Source organism: Struthio camelus, chromosome 3, assembly GCF_040807025.1.
Source record: "Struthio camelus isolate bStrCam1 chromosome 3, bStrCam1.hap1, whole genome shotgun sequence".
Taxonomy (NCBI): domain Eukaryota; kingdom Metazoa; phylum Chordata; class Aves; order Struthioniformes; family Struthionidae; genus Struthio; species Struthio camelus.
This window is the reverse complement of record NC_090944.1, coordinates 37,404,269-37,422,172: the sequence shown is the minus strand read 5'-3', so window position 1 is coordinate 37,422,172 and position 17,904 is coordinate 37,404,269. Positions and strand designations below refer to the sequence as shown.

The 17,904-nt window shown below is 39.7% G+C and overlaps 1 protein-coding gene across 11 annotated transcripts in view; it reads left to right on the top strand.

Moving 5' to 3' along the window:
* The window catches only part of LGSN (lengsin, lens protein with glutamine synthetase domain), a 103,808-nt gene that overhangs the window by 62,899 nt on the left and 23,005 nt on the right, over positions 1-17,904 (top strand). For 6 of the 11 annotated variants that reach the window (XM_068937457.1, XM_068937458.1, XM_068937455.1 and 3 more), the window contains 2 exons: positions 12,888-13,043; positions 17,821-17,900. The exons of 2 other annotated variants lie outside the window; for them this stretch is intronic. In XM_068937457.1, coding sequence (XP_068793558.1) covers positions 17,871-17,900 — 30 coding nt within the window. In that variant the 5' untranslated portion in view covers positions 12,888-13,043; positions 17,821-17,870. Of the gene's footprint in view, positions 1-6,231; positions 6,290-12,887; positions 17,901-17,904 lie in introns of those variants that run through there. 3 more of the 11 variants (XM_009687045.2, XM_068937459.1, XM_068937454.1) reach the window with 3 other exon arrangements.

The following is a 17,904-nucleotide window of genomic DNA, read 5'->3' as shown; positions in this document are numbered from 1 at the left end:
ACACAATGGTGCCTAAGGGCTCCCTGGAAACTGATTGTGGGAAGGGTGAGAATCTTTAATTCTGGCGTTATTTAACTTCTCATTTCCTGACTAGGAAACTTTAAAAATGGTCATTCTGTATTCTTAGAGTGTTTCTGTCTTCTGTGTGACTTAGTAAAGATTCTTTTATTACCCCCAGCACTGCAATAAGCACCAAGTTATCAGGCAATTCAGTTAGCATGCTATCATCTTTTGCGTGTAGTTCATTTTTCTTGTGTTATCATCTTTTGAAGAAGAGATTTGTGTATTTTGAATAGTGCTTTGTTTTGGTCGGCCTTCCTTCTTTTTGTGTTTATGCTGGAGAAGGCAAGCCAGAGGACACTCATTTTGCATAGTGAAGTTTGCAATGATCCTTAGCTTCTGTAGGAAATATCTAACAAATTTCTCTTTCTTGCATGAACAAAGTTTTGCATGCACGGCATGTAGTTTCTCTGTACTTACACTGTGTTTCTCCTGGAGCTTTATATGATATTTTTGCATTGTTCCACAGAATGGAACCGCCCAACTACTATTTTAATGTGAAAAGCATCAGGAAAATTTTTTTTTACTAATTACTGTTATTTGCATAGTGGCATGTAGCACAAGCAACATTCACTCTCAAAAGCTCATCCAATACATCACTTCTTAGGTTTGGGGCAGTGTGCAGCAAGGTGTATCAGGCTCTGGCAATCCTCTGTGAACAGGAGCAGAGATTTTAATGAGAACAGATTTGTCTAGCTTTGGGAGCCGTTCTCCCTGTTGAGCAGAAGTTTCTTCTCTCGCTCCCATACCTCAGAGGAAGGGAATGGTCACACTGGTAACACTCACCACGCTAATGAGATGCTTAAGGACCTATTCCACTCTTTGTGCTAATCCTGTTTCTAGGCAGGCGTAGCTTGACAGCAACACAGTCCTTTTCTCATTATTATAAGGTCAGGTTCCTTTTCATTGTTTTTTTTAATTGCTTTTTACCTTGGACTTGTACATCTTGCACCCTGTCCCTATGCTTAACTAGATCAGCCTGCTATATGGGTCACTGGAAAAAACAAAACAAAACCAAAAAGACTTCTCTTCTAAGTTATACTGAAATAGCAGCAGAGATGTAGGGTTTTGATGACTGCTTCTTAAACATGTACGCAGATATGGAGTCTCTCCCTATACCCTCTCTAGATCTTATTTGCAAGGACAGTCAGGTACTTACTGAACATGCAAGCAGGTTTCTCCAGGGGTAGTCAGTCATTATTAAAGGCAGCTACAGGGTAGAGAGAGTTATTTGTGAGTGAAAGTTTGAACTTCCATACTGGATATGGGAAGGTGGAACCTGCTTATGATACAAGTAACTGACCAATACAGAGAAATTGGTATATGTGAACAGGCCTGTAAAGGCAGTGAGGGGGATGGTCAGAAATTCCATCTGCACAGCATTTACCAATCTGTGCCTATTTTGCTGGAGTTACTAAAACAGTTTATAGAGGCTCAAGATCTGCTAAATAATGATCTATGATGGACTACGGCAGAGGAACCAGTCCCTCACAGTTCTTACTGGAGTTGCAGGCAATGATCTGGCATGTGAATTCTGTCAAAGACTCATAGCACAGGACACAGAGATCACCTAGATCATAGCCTTCATCACTACCTCCTTTTCCTGTATTGGACTGTTAGCCTAAATGTAAACCAGTATATAAATAGGGCCAAGAACAGCTCTTATGCCCTGAGGTTAACTGGAACAGCATGACTCATGTCCATATGTCTGATCTCTCTTACCTTCCAAAACGGGTTTGTTATATCTGAGCCACCTATTAGGAATGGTCCCTGGCCTGTGCTAAGCCCCGAACTATGCCCAGGCATTGCTCGGTAGAATGCTGCCTGGCACGTGGGCAGGTACCAAAACCACGTCAGGCTTACTGGTGGAGGGAAGATTGGTAGTAGTCCACTATGGGCAAGGGAGGGTGATGGGCCAATAGTACATTATTAGAGGGCATTCCAAGCCAATGTCATGGTATACCTTCAATCCATTCATCTTTTGTGGTCATAGATGCTTCCATACCATTGTCTGGAAGTCTGTCAGGGCATGAATCATCCTCGTGGACTCTGTCAAAAGTATAATGATGATACTATATTAATCTTTTTGTGCAGCCTTGACTCAGTAGCGTTTCAATAGACAAGTAGATAACATTAGGTATGAATGTTACAAGGCATCAGAGGCAGTGCACTTAACTTCACTCTGTCCTGTTCGTCTCTTAATATAGCTAATGAGTATATATTTCAGTGGCTCAGCCTCAAGGATGTTTGCTTCAGGTAGGACAAATGATAAATTACAGTTGTTGGATCCATTGATATCACCTGACTCAAGTAAATATGGAAAATAGTAGCAAGATGATGATAAAATTCCCTGTGTTCTCTGTTGCCATATGTACTGCTATACTTTTTCACTACTTTAACTAATAAGCTTGTTTTTTATACTCAGGCCCCTTTTCTACAGTCGCAGATTCTGTCTCAGTAGCAGCAGAATGCCAAAAAAGCCATCTGATTCTCTCCTCATTCCTTTAGGTGTAGGCAGTTCCATCACCTAGATCAAGTGTGTAAAAGACACAGGTGTATGAGAGCACAAGAGCAAAACCACTTTCTGGGGCTACAGTGTTCTGATCTCTTGTACACATATCCAGATTAGCACTCCACTTGTAAATGCCATATATTGGGCACTTACATGTTTCCGTTCTCCAGCTGGCTTATTAAGTGCTGAAAGCCCCATTTCCTCTTCCTGTAAACATTAGGAACTCTGAAAAAGGCACTATAGATTGACCTTGTAATCCTAGCTGTCAAAAAGTATTTTCAGCAATATTTTGCTGCAGTTCCTTGAAATCTTTAACACTGATATGAATGCAGTTTCCTTGAGAGCGACAGAAAAATTATACTCCGTTCCTTTGCAGTATTTTCTAACTTCTTTGCTGTTATTTAAGAGAGACGTTTTCTAGTAAATTAGTCATCCTTAAGTCACCTCTGAAGCAGCAATATTAGCAAGAAAACAAAAGTAAGAGTCTTTGGTAATGAGTTCTGTCTTATCTGGGACTGCAATACTATGATGCCTGTAATAATAATTGCATGGCTATTGCATGATATCATCCCAAGGCACAGTTAAGATTGGATGTTTAAGGCCTCTGTTCCTTAATATGCTTTTAAGCTTAACCTTAATACTGAGGAGCCCAAGTTTGTTTTGGTGCTGCTCACAACATCTTTTTCATATTTTTAGCCACACTAAATCACTAACAGTCAATCATAATTCCAAATGAATGTAGCTTTTCATCTGGGCATAACCAGAGTGGAAGATCATTATTCAATGTTACTCAGTCAAATCTTAAAATTTACTAAAAATCCATCACACTGGTGCCAGTTGTAGTTGGATTAGGAAGCTATTTTTGACCTGATATCTAAAGTTGCATGTTGAATCCTTTGATGATTTTCAAAAGACTTTGCTATCTAACTCCCATCTAACTCACACCCTGTTTGGATAACCAGTCTCTGTGAGTATTGATAAATGGCAAGAGCTTGCACTGAGTGGAAATTTGATCTGGTAGAATCACCAGCCAAAGGAGCTAGGCATGTAGGTAAAAATTTCAGATAGCATCTATTTGCCTTTACAAATCTGATCCTAACTCCTTAGGCTGTGAAAGAGAGTTTACCTAGTCTGATTGTTTGAGCTCCCGGGTATTAAACTAGGGACAGAACAATGAAATAGAAAGCCACATCTTTTCTGAGTTTCTGAAATATTTAGACCAGTCACATCCCTCCATTCCTTTCCATTGTATTTGTTTTTCCAAGTCTGGCAAGACTAAACCCAGAAGCTCCAAGTGCGGTTCTCCCTGGGACCAGAAGCATGAGTGTCATGAGTCTTGTAAGAATTTCTTTCTAATGACATTTTCAACTGTGGTTGCTCACTATTGGCATAGAAATAGTTAGGACTACAGACAGTTAGAGCACTGTTGCCAAAGTATGGTATTGCATCAGAGTGAAAAAATTTTGCAGAAGTGGGTGGGTATATGCAAAGTTTTCTTCAGAGGCAGGGAGCCTTCTTATGTTCTTATCATTGTTTTTCGGTACTACCTAGAAACACTGGATACCCATGCCTAAGTCTGTGTTTTGTCTGACGTGTAGGTGATCTGAGAAGAAAAGGCTGAATTGAATCTGCAGTCTGCTGCTGCCGCCACTTTCTCCCTCCTTCATTCCTTTTCTACAACTGTTGTAAAAGTTCTGAGTTCATTTTAACCACACTCAGGGTGAACCACACTCTGAAATCTTCACAGATTTTACAAAATGGAATTGTCTATCTCAATCAACTTTTTTTTGAGAAATTTCTCCATTAGTAACTGAAGAATGCAAGAGTCCTGGCAGATTGTTATAACACAGCTAAATAACGAATTATAAATGAGTTTTGACTTCTATCTTTCTGGGAACAGAAACCTGTTTAGAGATGGGGCGTGCAATGTAGGTTTAATAATAAGCCTATTAGAGAGCAAGGTTTCCTGGTAAGCCCCGTGGCATTGCTACTTTCCTGCTAGTTATTCCTTGCAGAATTTCTTCACAGTGCAGGATATTTCTTTTACACTGAAACTAAGTACTTTTGCTTGTCTAAATACTTTAAGATGTTCCTATTCACTGCAAATGAAGTACCTTTTGTATGAAGGTATTTCATACTCGATTTCCAAAGCAGTTTTACAGCTGCTTTTGACATAAACCATAAATCTGTGAGGATAGTGCCACCTAATGTAAGTACAGAACATAACAACTATTTTGCATATATATTTCCATATATTTGCCGAGATTGAAAGGTTAGGTATTTAGTATTCTGTTCTGATATTCCTTTTGTATAATGACCTGGAGGAAGGCACAGAGTGCCCCCTCAGCAAGTTTGCTGATAATACAAAACGGGGGGGGCTGACACACCAGAAGTCTGTGCTGCCATTCCAAGGGACCTGGAGAGGCTGGAGAGGTGGGCGGAGAGGAACCTCCTGAAGTTCCACAAAGGCAAGTGCAGGGTGCTGCACCTGGGGAGGAAGAACCCCATGCACCAGGACAGGCTGGGGGTTGACCTGCTGGAAAGCAGCTGTGCAGAGAAGGACGTGGGAGTGCTGGTGGACAACAAGTTGAGCATGACGCAGCAGTGTGCCCTTGTGGCCAAGAAGGCCCATGGTCTCCTGGGGTGCATCAGGCAGAGTGTTGCCAGCAGGTGGAGGGAGGTGATCCTGCCCCTCTCCTCAGCCCTGGTGAGGCCTCACCTGGAGTCCTGTGTCCAGTTCTGGGCTCCCCAGTACAAGAGAGACACGGCACTACTGGAGGGAGTCCAGCGGAGGGCTACGAAGATGATGAGGGGACTGGAGCATGTCTCCTCTGAAGAAAGGCTGAGAGAGGTGGGCCTGTTGAGCCTGGAGAAGAGAAGACTGCGAGGAGATCTCATCAATGTGTCCAAGTATCTGAAGGGAGGGTGTTGAGAGGATGAGGCCAGACTCTTGTCGGTGGTGCCCAGCGACAGGACAAGAGGCAACAAGCATAAACTGAAACACAGGCAGTTCCGTCTGAACATGAGGAAAAACTTTTTTCCTGTGTGGGTGAGTGAGCACTGGAACAGGTTGCCCAGGGAGGTAGTGGAGTCTCCTTCCCTGGAGATATTCAAAACCCGCCTGAACGCGATCCTGTGCAATGTGCTCTAGATGAGCCTGGTTGAGCAGGGGGGGTTGGACTAGATGATCTCCAGAGGTCCCTTCCAACCTCAACCATTCTGTAATTCTGTGATTCTGTAATTGTCTGGAAGACTTTTTGACTGCCGATGTCAATGAAATAATTGAAAAGGCCTCATTCCTTCAGGATTCACCTGTATGTTGTTTCTTTTTTCATAGGCACCATTTACATGAACCATTTTATGTTTTTAAAACATGTAAAATACAGAAAATGTTTTGGGTCAAAATCTCTTAAGTTTAGCTGCATGCGGCTGTACTAGCTTCAATGGAATTCACCTATTACCTGAGAACATTTACAAATGCTGCTGGAGTAAAGGCAGCAGAATTTACTAGATGCACTAGATGCACTAGATTTTGGGGAAAATAACTCACAGAAAGGCTAATGGAGCATGAGCTCTCTGATATTCTACTTAATTTCTCTCTTTCCGTTTCCATTTGCTGCAGTCTGCCTTGACCATGCCCAGTTACCGGTATTTACCTTTAAGGTGGCTTAGTGCTACGTCCGTTTGCACCTATGGAGTCTACTGACTAAGACTAGAGTATGTATTGCATTTTGCAGCAATTTACCTTTTCTACACTGGTATGACTTCAGGTACTTAGTTTCAGGTCTGGCTGAGCATGGTCAGAAATGTGTTTTGAAAAGTCATTTCCGCAAGGGAAAAGGGGATTTTAAAGTTGTGTAAAGATAAGGAAAGATTACCTACCTACCTTGAAGAAAAACACTAGGGAGACCTACTTTCAGATGCTCTATTTCTTAGGCCATTTTTGGATGATCAGTATAGAAACAATGATTCTGATTTAAGCTGAACTATTTGCTGCAGCGCTTCAGAAGATGTAGTGCCCTTCTCATCTGGCTGGTGTAAATGGGTCATATATTCACCTTTTTCAATGTAATCAAATAAGTTCATTCAAGCATAGTAGTTGGGGTGAAGCTGAGTGTCTATATCACTTAGGGTGTTTGTTTGGAACTTGTTTCTAAAATCATTGTAAATTTCCCAGATTAAAAAAAATGCCAAGAACAGCTATGAATAAAAAAGGATAAATATTATGGCTATAGATGCATATTTGAATTAACTAGAAAGCCACATCTTTTCACAGATGCCCTAGCTTTTTTTTCCCCAGGCTCATGTGTGATGACTTTACAGAGCTGAATAATCTTCTAGTCACATAACTTTCATTAAAGCTATCAAAAACACACAGTTAATTCCCAGAGCTCAACCTTGAAAACATAAAGGTTACTGTTTATCCCTGTATCTAAGAACATGAGCACTTGTAACCGGCGTAGGAACAAACATTGCTTCCTGTGGTAGAAATCCTCTTTATATGAGAATTATATTGAATGTTCAGCATTACTTTTTATGCTCTTTGGGTCTTTTGAGGGTGTCCTTCTCTATAAAGAAACATGATGAAAGATATAAAAGGACAATATTTGGATCATTGGGGACAGGATTTAAGTGAACCAAAAATTCCATTGTTATACGGTTAACAGATCAAAGGGATACAGTATCATCCATACATATAAATTACTAGGTGAAACAGGTTTTGAGACAGCTATGACCCTCTTATTTTATCGTTCATTGACCCTACTAATAGGCATTGTAAGTAGCGTTTTCCTTCACTCAGAAAGAATTGGCATTTTTGTTGCAAAACCAGCCAACTTGACCAGGGGTTTATATGTTGCTTACAATACCCAGTCCATTCCATAGTTGGATGACTGTTATGGGACAAAGACTGCTGGGTGCTGGTCTGTAAAATCCAAGAGAAGGATTTCATTCTACATACAACATGATGTGTTTTCTTCTCAGTCTCTATCACACTGATGCGGGACAGAAACCTTCACTTGCAGTGGAAGAATATAGCACCCAATAGATTCTGACTTCAGTACAGTTTTAAGTTTCCTCTTTTCTGCCTAAATCCTCCTTTTTAGATGGTTTATAATTTACCCTCCTTTACCCTAACCTGTATAAAGCTAATACTGCTCTCTTTTGGCTGAAACTAACCACAGGACAAAGATACTCTGAGGGCCACTCAGTCCTAGTTGCTGGGTATGCTCCTGGTAGTGTCCTAACTTCATGTCAGGACAAGAAGCAGGTGTATGTCATCCCCCATTTGACCTTGTTTCACTTGGAAGGAAATTCAGGTGTGTGGGTAGCAGAGGAGCTAATGCAGCAGTGCAGTAAGTGGTCAGGTCTGCGCTCTATAGACCGCAGTGCAGATCAGATCAGAATGGACTAAAAAGTGTTGACTCAGTCACTGAAATAAATGAGGCAGACCCATTAGTATCAGTGGCAAAGCTGGGCATGACAGAGTCTGAACTATAACATCATGAAATGAAGTCATAAGTGATTTCACATACAATATACAAACCTTTGTTTATTAATTAAGGCTGGCTTAGATAGCACATGCCTTTACAAAAATAAAACAAAACAAACCCCACCCTGAAACAACCAAACTCTCAAGGAAAATATTTCCTCTTGTGTTGGCTTGCTTTCAAGGCTTTCTTGAAAATGTGAGCTAGAAATATATATCTCAAATGAATGCTAAGATTCTCAAATTGTCTTGCCTAAAGGCATTGGGGCACCATGAAAATGCAAATGTTATTGTGACATTTGGCATAATATCTCTCCGTGTTGATAAGAATATGTTTCTACACTATGGGGAATTCCTGTGGGAATTCAAGAAAACATGACAATTCAAAACCATATTCCAATCTCAGTTATCCATGGAAAAAAAACCTAAATTTCAGAGATTAATTTTAGGTAAAGTCATATGAGTTACATTTTTACAACTGTGATCATTTTCCCCCTGTATTCTTCTGATTGGTTTAGATTTCTTGTTCCTAGTCAGGAAAGCATTTGTAGACCATGTATGTCCAAATGAAACTAAACATAGCTAGAATGACTTTTATCCTTCCTTTACTGCTTGCAGACCTGTGTTTATGGGGGCTAGAAGAGAAAGGCCCTTGATGCATTTTTTTAATGTAACCATTAAAAGTACTGAGCCGTTTGGTTTGAGGTATAGTTGCTAATGTCATCCCAGTTATTTAGGTGAAATCCTATAGATGTCATTGGATTCCGCTGGTGCAACTGAGGTCACAGTGTAACCCTCTTGGAGTGAAAGAATATCCATTCAAAGGGAAGGGACCCTACACCATCTGTGCTAATAGAATTCAAAATCCTCTTGGCATAAAGGCTAGATAGAAAAGAATTCAACATAAAATGTATCATTTTCATTGAGGCAGTGATTAAACTCAGCACCTCTGTCTAGAGGAGTCCCTCACCAGTGATAAACAGAATTATGCTTATACATCTCTTTATCCGACACAATGAATTTATAATCAGTTCACATCGAGTGGAACAATTTTAACAAGAAAGATTAAGCACCTTTGTCATCCATTCCTGTTGCAACAGCAGTTGTTTGCCTAATTGTTGAGAGAATTAGCATGGAGGTGAGAACTATACATTTAAATACATTCAGGCACAGGTTGAATTAAAACCATATCTACAGTATCCTGGCTGACTATGTTTTTGAACAAATGAAAAATATGTGCTTCTTTCTGACTGAACAGCACAAATAATCTACTAGGGAAAAGGGAATAAACATATATGATTAGAAGAGGTAGCCCAGAGAGTTACTTGTATAGAAATAATGTAAAAGAGAATTTGTTTTCAAAGTGGACACATTTACTGAAGAGATAAAAATAAAGAAGGCTGGGGTTAGAGTGCAATAGTGCAAACACATCAAAAGCATCTAGCTAACCAGGCTAATAAAGCTGAGGTCAAATTTTAATCAGCAGAACCACAAAGGTTTAAAGTAAGTATAATCAACCAGTGCAGAGATCCTTTTCATCTGTTAAATGCTAAAAATTGTTCTAGAGATAATCTTAAAGGTAATTTCCCTTAAGTTTATATTAAGATTCTAGATGTAACCTAAGAAAGACCCAAAAGTTAGCAAGTACTACAGATTTTTTTACAAGCAAGTGCACAGTGTGGGCAAATATGCAGTTTTTGGTTGAATTCTTTGAGCTGCGTGAATTTATAAGAACAAATTAAAATAGTAGAACTGATTAATTTCTGCTTATTGATCATGTACACATACTCTTTGGACAGGCAATTAGGAAATTCACACCTAGAGAATGACTGGCATGAATATTGTTAACAGTCTCAGAATAGGTACTAAGCTTCCTAATTTTCCTGTGGAATACATCATTACTTTCAGAGATTTGCGTGATCCCATACTATGAAACAGTCACTACTCCCTCATCAAAAATACTTGACAAGTCATCTACCAAGCAGGCTGAAATATTTGTGTGCTGCGAGGTGGTTGGACCAGTCTGTTCCTCTTGTACTTGGAGGATCTTTCTTCTTTTACCACTACACTGCCATGGAGCACCTCTTATTGTAGTATTAATGCATTTCAATGGCAGCTTGAAGTCTGCTGTTTGCTTTGACCTAGAAGAACTTGGAAGCTATGTGTACAAGTAGCTATGTGTACAAGTATCTGAAGCTATGTGCACAAGTGTGGGAACGGAGGGTGTCAAGAGGATGGGGCCAGACTCTTCTCCGTGGTGCCCAGCGACAGGACAAGAGGCAACGGGCACAAAATGAACCACAGGCAGTTCCGTCTGAACCTGAGGAAAAACTTCTTAGCTGTGAGGGTGAGTGAGCACTGGCACAGGTTGCCCAGAGAGGTTGTGGAGTCTCCTTCCCTGGAGATATTTAAAACCCACCTGGATGTGATCCTGTGCAATGTGCTCTAGATGAGCCTGGTTGAGCAGGGTGTTGGACTAGATGATCTCCAGAGGTCCCTTCCCACCTCAAGCATTCTGTGATTCTGTGATTCTGTCCATGACATTTGTTGAACCTACCCAAATTCCCTTCCTAAGTCTAAATGGAAGGTCAAGGCAGTTAATGTCATCTTGCTCCTTTCTCTACAGCAGGCAGGGCTGTGTGCCTAGGTTACCAAGGGAGAATTGAAGGCTTGATAGGTATCTTATTGTGAAACCCTGGAGGGCATAGAAGAGGCAAAGGCAAGAGGCATAGGAACTTGTAGGCAGCTGAAGTGTAATGAATTTATCCTATTCTTCAGGTAGAATGGATTTGCGAGGCAAAAAATGAATTGGCTTCTGAAGACTGACTGGGGAAAAGAAAAAAGCTACGGGGGAAAATATGCTAGATAACAAGAGTCAAGATATGTTGTACTGGTCATGGTTCATTTGACAGCCAGTAGTAAGAGTCTAACCTTCCTCTAGCATGGGTTCATGGCCATCCCAAATTAGTGGGATTCTAGAATGAGCTAGCAGGACTTTTACAGAGGATGCAATGATCTGTAATTACAGCATTTCAGCTTGTGACACTTGTGTTCATGAGTCAAGTGCGATCTGTTATATCTGCCAGGGATTTGGATGGTAGATCAATGTGCAAAATCCCAGCTATTGCAGAGATGGTGTTGGTGCTTCTGCTGTGCTATTTCTTCCTGTTTATCTCAAAGAGCGTGCCATAGCTAGACAGCCTTATATAGATAACTATAAAACTGGAATATAGTTACTAATGTTTGTATAAAACTGGAATATAGTTACTAATGTTTGCATGAAGTTTTTGCAGGGTTAGAAATTCAAGCATTGTTATCCTGTTTTAATTTAATCATCAGATTGCTAATTATAGTCTGCAGGGGCCAGTGCAGCCGTAACGTTCACTGGGAGGTGTATCTCATGCCTTGCTTGCTGGTCTCCATCCCCAGACCCCATTGCAGGATACAGTCATATCTGAGCACTGAATTGTGTGGCAAGCTGTGCATGGGCTCATGCAGTGAGGCAGGCGGCCTTCTAGTGTACGGCTGTGCTAAAAGAGGCGTGGGAAATGACTGACCCAAATTTCTAGCTGCTGCACAGCTCTGCGACTGCTTGGCCTCTGTAAGATCTGCCTTGCGGTGGCATGTGACTGCCAGGGGAGTGTGTGTTGCCACAGTGGTGGTGAAGGAGGGGGAGGAAGGCGTATGAAGCAGGGCTAGTGGAGCATGAATTCTTGTTCTAGCTATGGTTTCATTTTGTTTCCAATCTAATATTCTTCATCCCCTGTCTAAAACCAGTAACAGTATTCTGTCATTTGTTTTTTAGATTCTACCTCACTGACAGGTGTATGCAAGAGTAGGTGAAGTAAAATGCCTTGTAAGTTAAAGCTGATGTACAAGGAAAGACTTTCGGCCAGAGTTCTATTTAATATATGAAGAACAGCCTGACATCAAGAGTGGAAGAGAAATTCTATTTTTAACAAAGAAAGAAAGCAAAAAATAAAGCAACAGGTCACTTAATAAGATAGAGGAAGCAATGAAAGGATGAAAAAAATGATTCCTTCCTATTTGGGATGATATGAACTTGTAAGGGCTTGGCTGTTTATTTAAAGATATCACTTCAACTCATAGAATGACAGACTATTCATGATCTCCTAATCAGTGATTCTTTATTATTTGAACAGTAATTTTAAATTTCAGTCTAGCAAATAAATCAGCTGTGATTTCAGGAATAAAATGAATAAGAGGTCCCTATATTTTGTTTGCACATTTTATACGTGAAAGAACAAGAACTGGGAAAGGTATAAAAATGTCTGGCATTTCACTTTAATGTTTAAATGATGGAGAATATACACTGAGGCACCATTTCAAGTAGAAATAATGTTACAGTTTCCAGTAATCAACAATTCTGACAATTTCAGTCCTTATGAGCAGAAACAAATGCTTATTACCTGTTGATAAGGTTTCTTATAGATGGCATTCATACAAAAAGTACCTTAACTTCATTAAACACACCTGAGGCCAATTTTTCAGTCCTCTTCTTGTCCGTGAGTACCATTTATGCCAACCTTTTGCCATCTGCAAATAGTGGAGTGAGTAGCTCTTCACAGTAGCATGCCTAGCAACCTAACAGGTGTATAAATCAAGAAAGAGGCACTGGGCAATTAGTGCGGGGATATGAGATAATTGCAATCATATTTAGTGAAGGCAGTTGTGAAAGTGCTGGAAGAAAAACCATGTGAAAAAATCCTGAAAGAGAGCTTAGCAGAAAGATAGCTACAGTAACTGAGTAAGGATCAGTACGGCAGCAAGTTCTAATTATTTTTCTGTTTCTGTACTTTCTACTAGGTGGCCATATAAACTGGAGCTTAACTGGCTGAAGTCTTCTTCAAGTTTTGATGCTGAAAAATATGTCAATTGTGAAGAATGAGAGAAGAAAAAGACTCTTCTTGCATGACAAAATACAGTGTTATTTTATAATGATGGCAAGGCACAGGACTAGGGGTAAAAACAGAAATATATCCTATTGGTGAAAGAACACATTAGGTTAGATTTTCCTAAAGAGATTTTGACATTCAGATTTCTCTTTTAGGTTTGTAATGCCAGTCTTTAGGTGTTAGGACAGCATTTAATAGCTTTATGGTGGTAAGGAAGAGACTTAGTGAATATCTCTTTTTGCTGGCTATGTAATTGCCAGTCTAGGAACTGGGGGGCTCAAGAGTCTTTGTAATGAAAAGCTCTTGAGATAGGTCTATGCAAAATCCATCTTAGCTTGTATAGCTGTATAGTGCAGTGTAGCGTGGATGTTAGTTAACAGTAGCCGGTTGGCAACTGTTTGGAAATCTCAGCATGTTATGCTACTACTTTTAAGCTTTTAAAATGACTTTTTAAAAAAACATTCTGAAAGTGGAAGAAACAATTTTCCATTTGACCATTTCCTCTGTTAACCTTTAGTTACCTACTTTAGGTATCCCTAAGGAGAAGACTACTTTGAAGCCAACTGGGATGGATAGGCATATTTTGGCATGCCTGCAAGAATTAGAAATGGTCATGGTTACTTCCCATAAAAATTAGATCATAAAAGGAAGTGATAAAATTATTCTGAGAATTTTTCCAGGCCCATGAGCAGAACACGGTATGTAATCCTCCCTTCCTTCAACCTGGGAAGCCACAGGCACTATGTAGGACCTATCCCAGATAGGAAATCTGTGTTCTGGTAAGTTTCCTTTGAAAAATTTAGACATTTCAGAGGACCCCCTGAAATTAAAAACTGAAGGTAACCTTCACTGATAAGGAAAAAAAGAGTCTCCTGGTGGATGCCTGAGGCCTGATTCTTTCCTATTTAAACCAATTTTTAATAAAAATATATAAGAATTTTTCCCTTCTGGAAAACCACTTTGACTGGGTAGAGATTACAAGCTGTGATTTTTATCTCTTGTTTAGAAAACAAGTGCAAAAAACTTGACATCATTAGCTAGAATCAGGAATAGTTCTAAACCATGATGATGGCAAATTATATGCAGAGATGTTATTGGCAGCTAGCCAGCAGAGAAATCCCCTGAATCTGTAGTTATTTTTTGCAATAGCTGTCATCAGAGAAACTATGTCTTTTTTAGCTACTGAAGAGCCACAAATGAGATAATGAGCAGTTTCCACTTTCTCATTACCACTTATTCATCACAAACATTGCATACAAAATATCTGTAGTTAAAGTATTAAGATATTGCTTCTGTCATGGTTGGTATATGTTATATTTATTCTATGAAGTGTCTACTTTTTTAGATTAATATTTGATAAACTACAGCTGAAGCCCAGGATATTTAAATCAAAGAATTGTGCAAACTTATGCTATCAGTAGTGCATTCTAAAAAGAAAAGGAACATTTTGTGTAAGTCTCTGCTCCTCGTCCAGAGAACGCCCCTTATGGGCAGGTCTTTGAGGCTCCCTGTCCAGTGATGCTGCAAAGAACATGTATCTATGAAAATATTAGGTTACCCGGTACACACCCTTGAGGAGCTGGATTTACTAATAACAATGTTAAACATGATTTCATAGCTAGTATAAGCTAGAAAAACATTTTTTAGCACAATGTTATGTTGTTAACGTTAGGACTGAGACCATCTTGAGGTTTCTGAGCAAGAAAGATAAACTGAATTTTGCTGCTACGACATAAGGGGTTGAAGCCTGGCAAGGGTGTTTCCATAATCGAAAGAAGTGGAAAAAGGGGAGGAGAGAGAAGATGGGAGAGGCAGCTGGTAGAGGAACACCTGGAAGGGCAGGTCTACTCAGGTTCTCCATCCACCAGGAATCAGTGTTAGTGTCATGGGAGTGGCAAGGATGTTTCTCATAGGTGCTTCCCTGATCTAACAGTAGTCATTACTTCAGACTGACTCTTTCTTTGGTGGCCAAAGTAGCTGCTACACTGGGTTTCCAAGGATCTGGAATTCATCACTTATAGGAGACTCTGAAACAGAGTCTTCTGCCTGTCTTCATTTTCTAGGCCAATTAACTTTACATCTCATGTAATGGTGGCCATTCACTCTAGGCACAGTCAACTACAATTAGGTATACCAAATTTCTGTAAAATTATCAACTTTTCTATCATTCACAGTATGCCTACTTTTAGGAGAAAAGCCTCTCAAGCAGAACACATTGATATATTCAAAATAAACATGATCCTGTTCATTTTATCTTCCCTTCCCTCTACCAGATACTAACAAAATACTTCTCCCTCTCATCTCCCTCGAGGATGCCCTTGTCTCTGGAACTTTTTTGGGGGAAAGATTGTGGGGAAGTTTGTTTTTACAAAGCAATACAAAAAGTCTGTGAGAAAGCAAGTTTTGAAAAAAGCTTAGTGAGAGAAAATTTATTCCTGAATCCATATATAGATGCCAAATTCTTTACAAACACAAGAATATTCCTTGTGCAGAAACGATAGAATTGGCTGAGTTTATTTTCTTTGTGAAGGTGGGAGATGTGGGGGAAATTACTGAACAAACTACTGTCTATGCTATATTCTGTGTGTCATGGTGCGTGTGGATGGGTTTCCATCAGTTTCTGGATCAGATTCTCAGCTTTTCTGATCAGCATAGCTCTACAGAACTCAGCAGCATTTCATAAACATGTACTGGTAGAGAATACTATCCTTCTCGTATTTCACTCTATCCAGAAACCAAAACAAAATGAGATAGTATTTTTTAGGAGAATCTAATGTGCACTTGAGATGGGAACAGTTTATCCTTCCCGTGCTAGTGAAAACATTATTCATCACTGTTTTCAAGTGTTCACAGTGTTTTCAAGACTGATGTCTCAAACAGTACTCTCTTTAAGGCATAGTTTATCCTAACTGTCTTCCTGTGTCTTCCTGTGACAGACTTTTAGCAGAATAGAGTAAAATAGAATGGAAAGCATGATAGAGATGCTTCATACTTGCAAAAATGTAGTGAAAATTAATAAAAAATATGAATGAATGAATCAGGTGTAAAATCATAGAATAATTTAGGTTGAATGGGATCTCTGGAGGTCATCAGATTTGCTCCACCACCTTAATCAGGGTCAACTTTGAGGTTATATCCGATTGTTCAGGGCCTTGCTCAGTCAAGTGCTGAATACCTCCAAGGATGGCAATTCCATACCCTCTCTGGGCCACTTGTTCCAGTGTTTGACCACCCTCATTGTGAATAATTTTTTCTTGCTCTGATGAATGAGATTTTTTATCTGAGGAGTATCTTTTTTCAAACTTTGAGCTGAAGTTTATTAGGCTTGCATTCAAAATGAAAAGCTGGAGAGCCAGGAGACCTGTTTCTATCTGGCCTCTGGTTTCTCGCAGTATTTTCTCTAAGCAATCCTACTGAGAAGTGCTCTCTTCTTGGCACAGCTAATCAAAGCATAGTGACAAGCAGCTCTGCCACATGACAAGCTACAGGTCTGTAGCATCTATCAGTTGCCTGAGAAAGGGATCTGTGCAATTGTGGTAACTGTTGCAGGATGACAGTCTGAGGGCAATTTTTTAGAAAAAGTATTCTGAACACAGGCTTCACTGTCATGAGTAGCATTTTGCAAGCAAAATGCTGACTTCCATCCCGTCTGTCTTTCAGGAGCACAGTCCTACCAGTGTGTGCTAGGTGTTCCTTTTTTAATTTCTGCTTGACAGAATGTCAGGTGTTTAAAAGAAAGCCTGTTTATGGAATAGTAATACAGTTCTGGAATTAACCAGTTGTTGACCTGCTCTGTCTGGGACAAGCGATAGAGTTCAGAACAGGGGTAATAACAGGACTTAAGCAGTTGCGGTCACAAAGTTAAGAGCTGTGGCCTTTCAGTGCCTTCAAGATGATGAAGGATTTTCAGAATGACAGTTGTGGACTTGAGCATTCCTATTTCTAAATTCCACTGAAGATGCCCAAGATTTTTGTGAGCTGTAGCTCATAACCCATAGTCATTCTTTTTATGAATTATCTTTAACAAACTCAATTTTTTATTTTCATTTTTAAAAAGTGTAAGAAATTAATGAAGCTGCAGTTTTGCCAGGGTTAAATGCTATTCTTAATGTGATATTTAAATCAATTTATTGAGTGATCAGCTGCCAGGGGTCCTGCTGTAAGTGCACGTAGTACACTCCTCCTCCAATGTTATGTCAGCTAAAGGGACTTGAACAGATGAAATGTCAGTTAAACATAATCATTTGAATTCATGCTAAATCTGATAAATAGAAAAGTATAACAAAGCCAAGCTTAGCTATTTAATCTTTGAAATCTTTTAGAGGCCTGATGCAAAAAAAAGACACCCCCAATTCTAATACAACCACATCCTCCAGTATTAATTAGCAACATACAAGCACGTGGAATAACAGGCTAGTGCTATGTGCTGTCCTTGCAATGTGTGTTGCCTTTCAAATTCCTGTCCGTGTGCCTCAATAATAAGTTGCTGTTATAATGCCCAATATAGGTTTTTCCTCTAAGGAGACTGACAATAGCTTCTATTCCAGAATAAAAATGGTTCATTACAGGACAAAAACCTTTTGTGAGGAAAAAAGTTGAGCAAAACAGTTTTATGCTCAGTTGTCTTTGTTTCCAGGCAGGCAGTCAGCTAATAATGTGTGTTTGTCAGTTTACTACTTTTAACACTGTTCCAGAAAACTGTGCTCTTGGCCATGACACATTAGGGTTGCTCTTTATGGTTCATCATCTGCCATGGCCTTCTGGGAAAAGAACTTTATAGCAATTCTGTTCTAACTAACCTTTATTGTAACTCTGGCTATAAATATGGGATGTGTTTTTACTAGATTTTTACTAGGCCATTTCTGATTGTGACTTGAACGAGAATGAAGTGGACATGGACAAAAAAGAAGATGTCTCTCAGCAGGTAA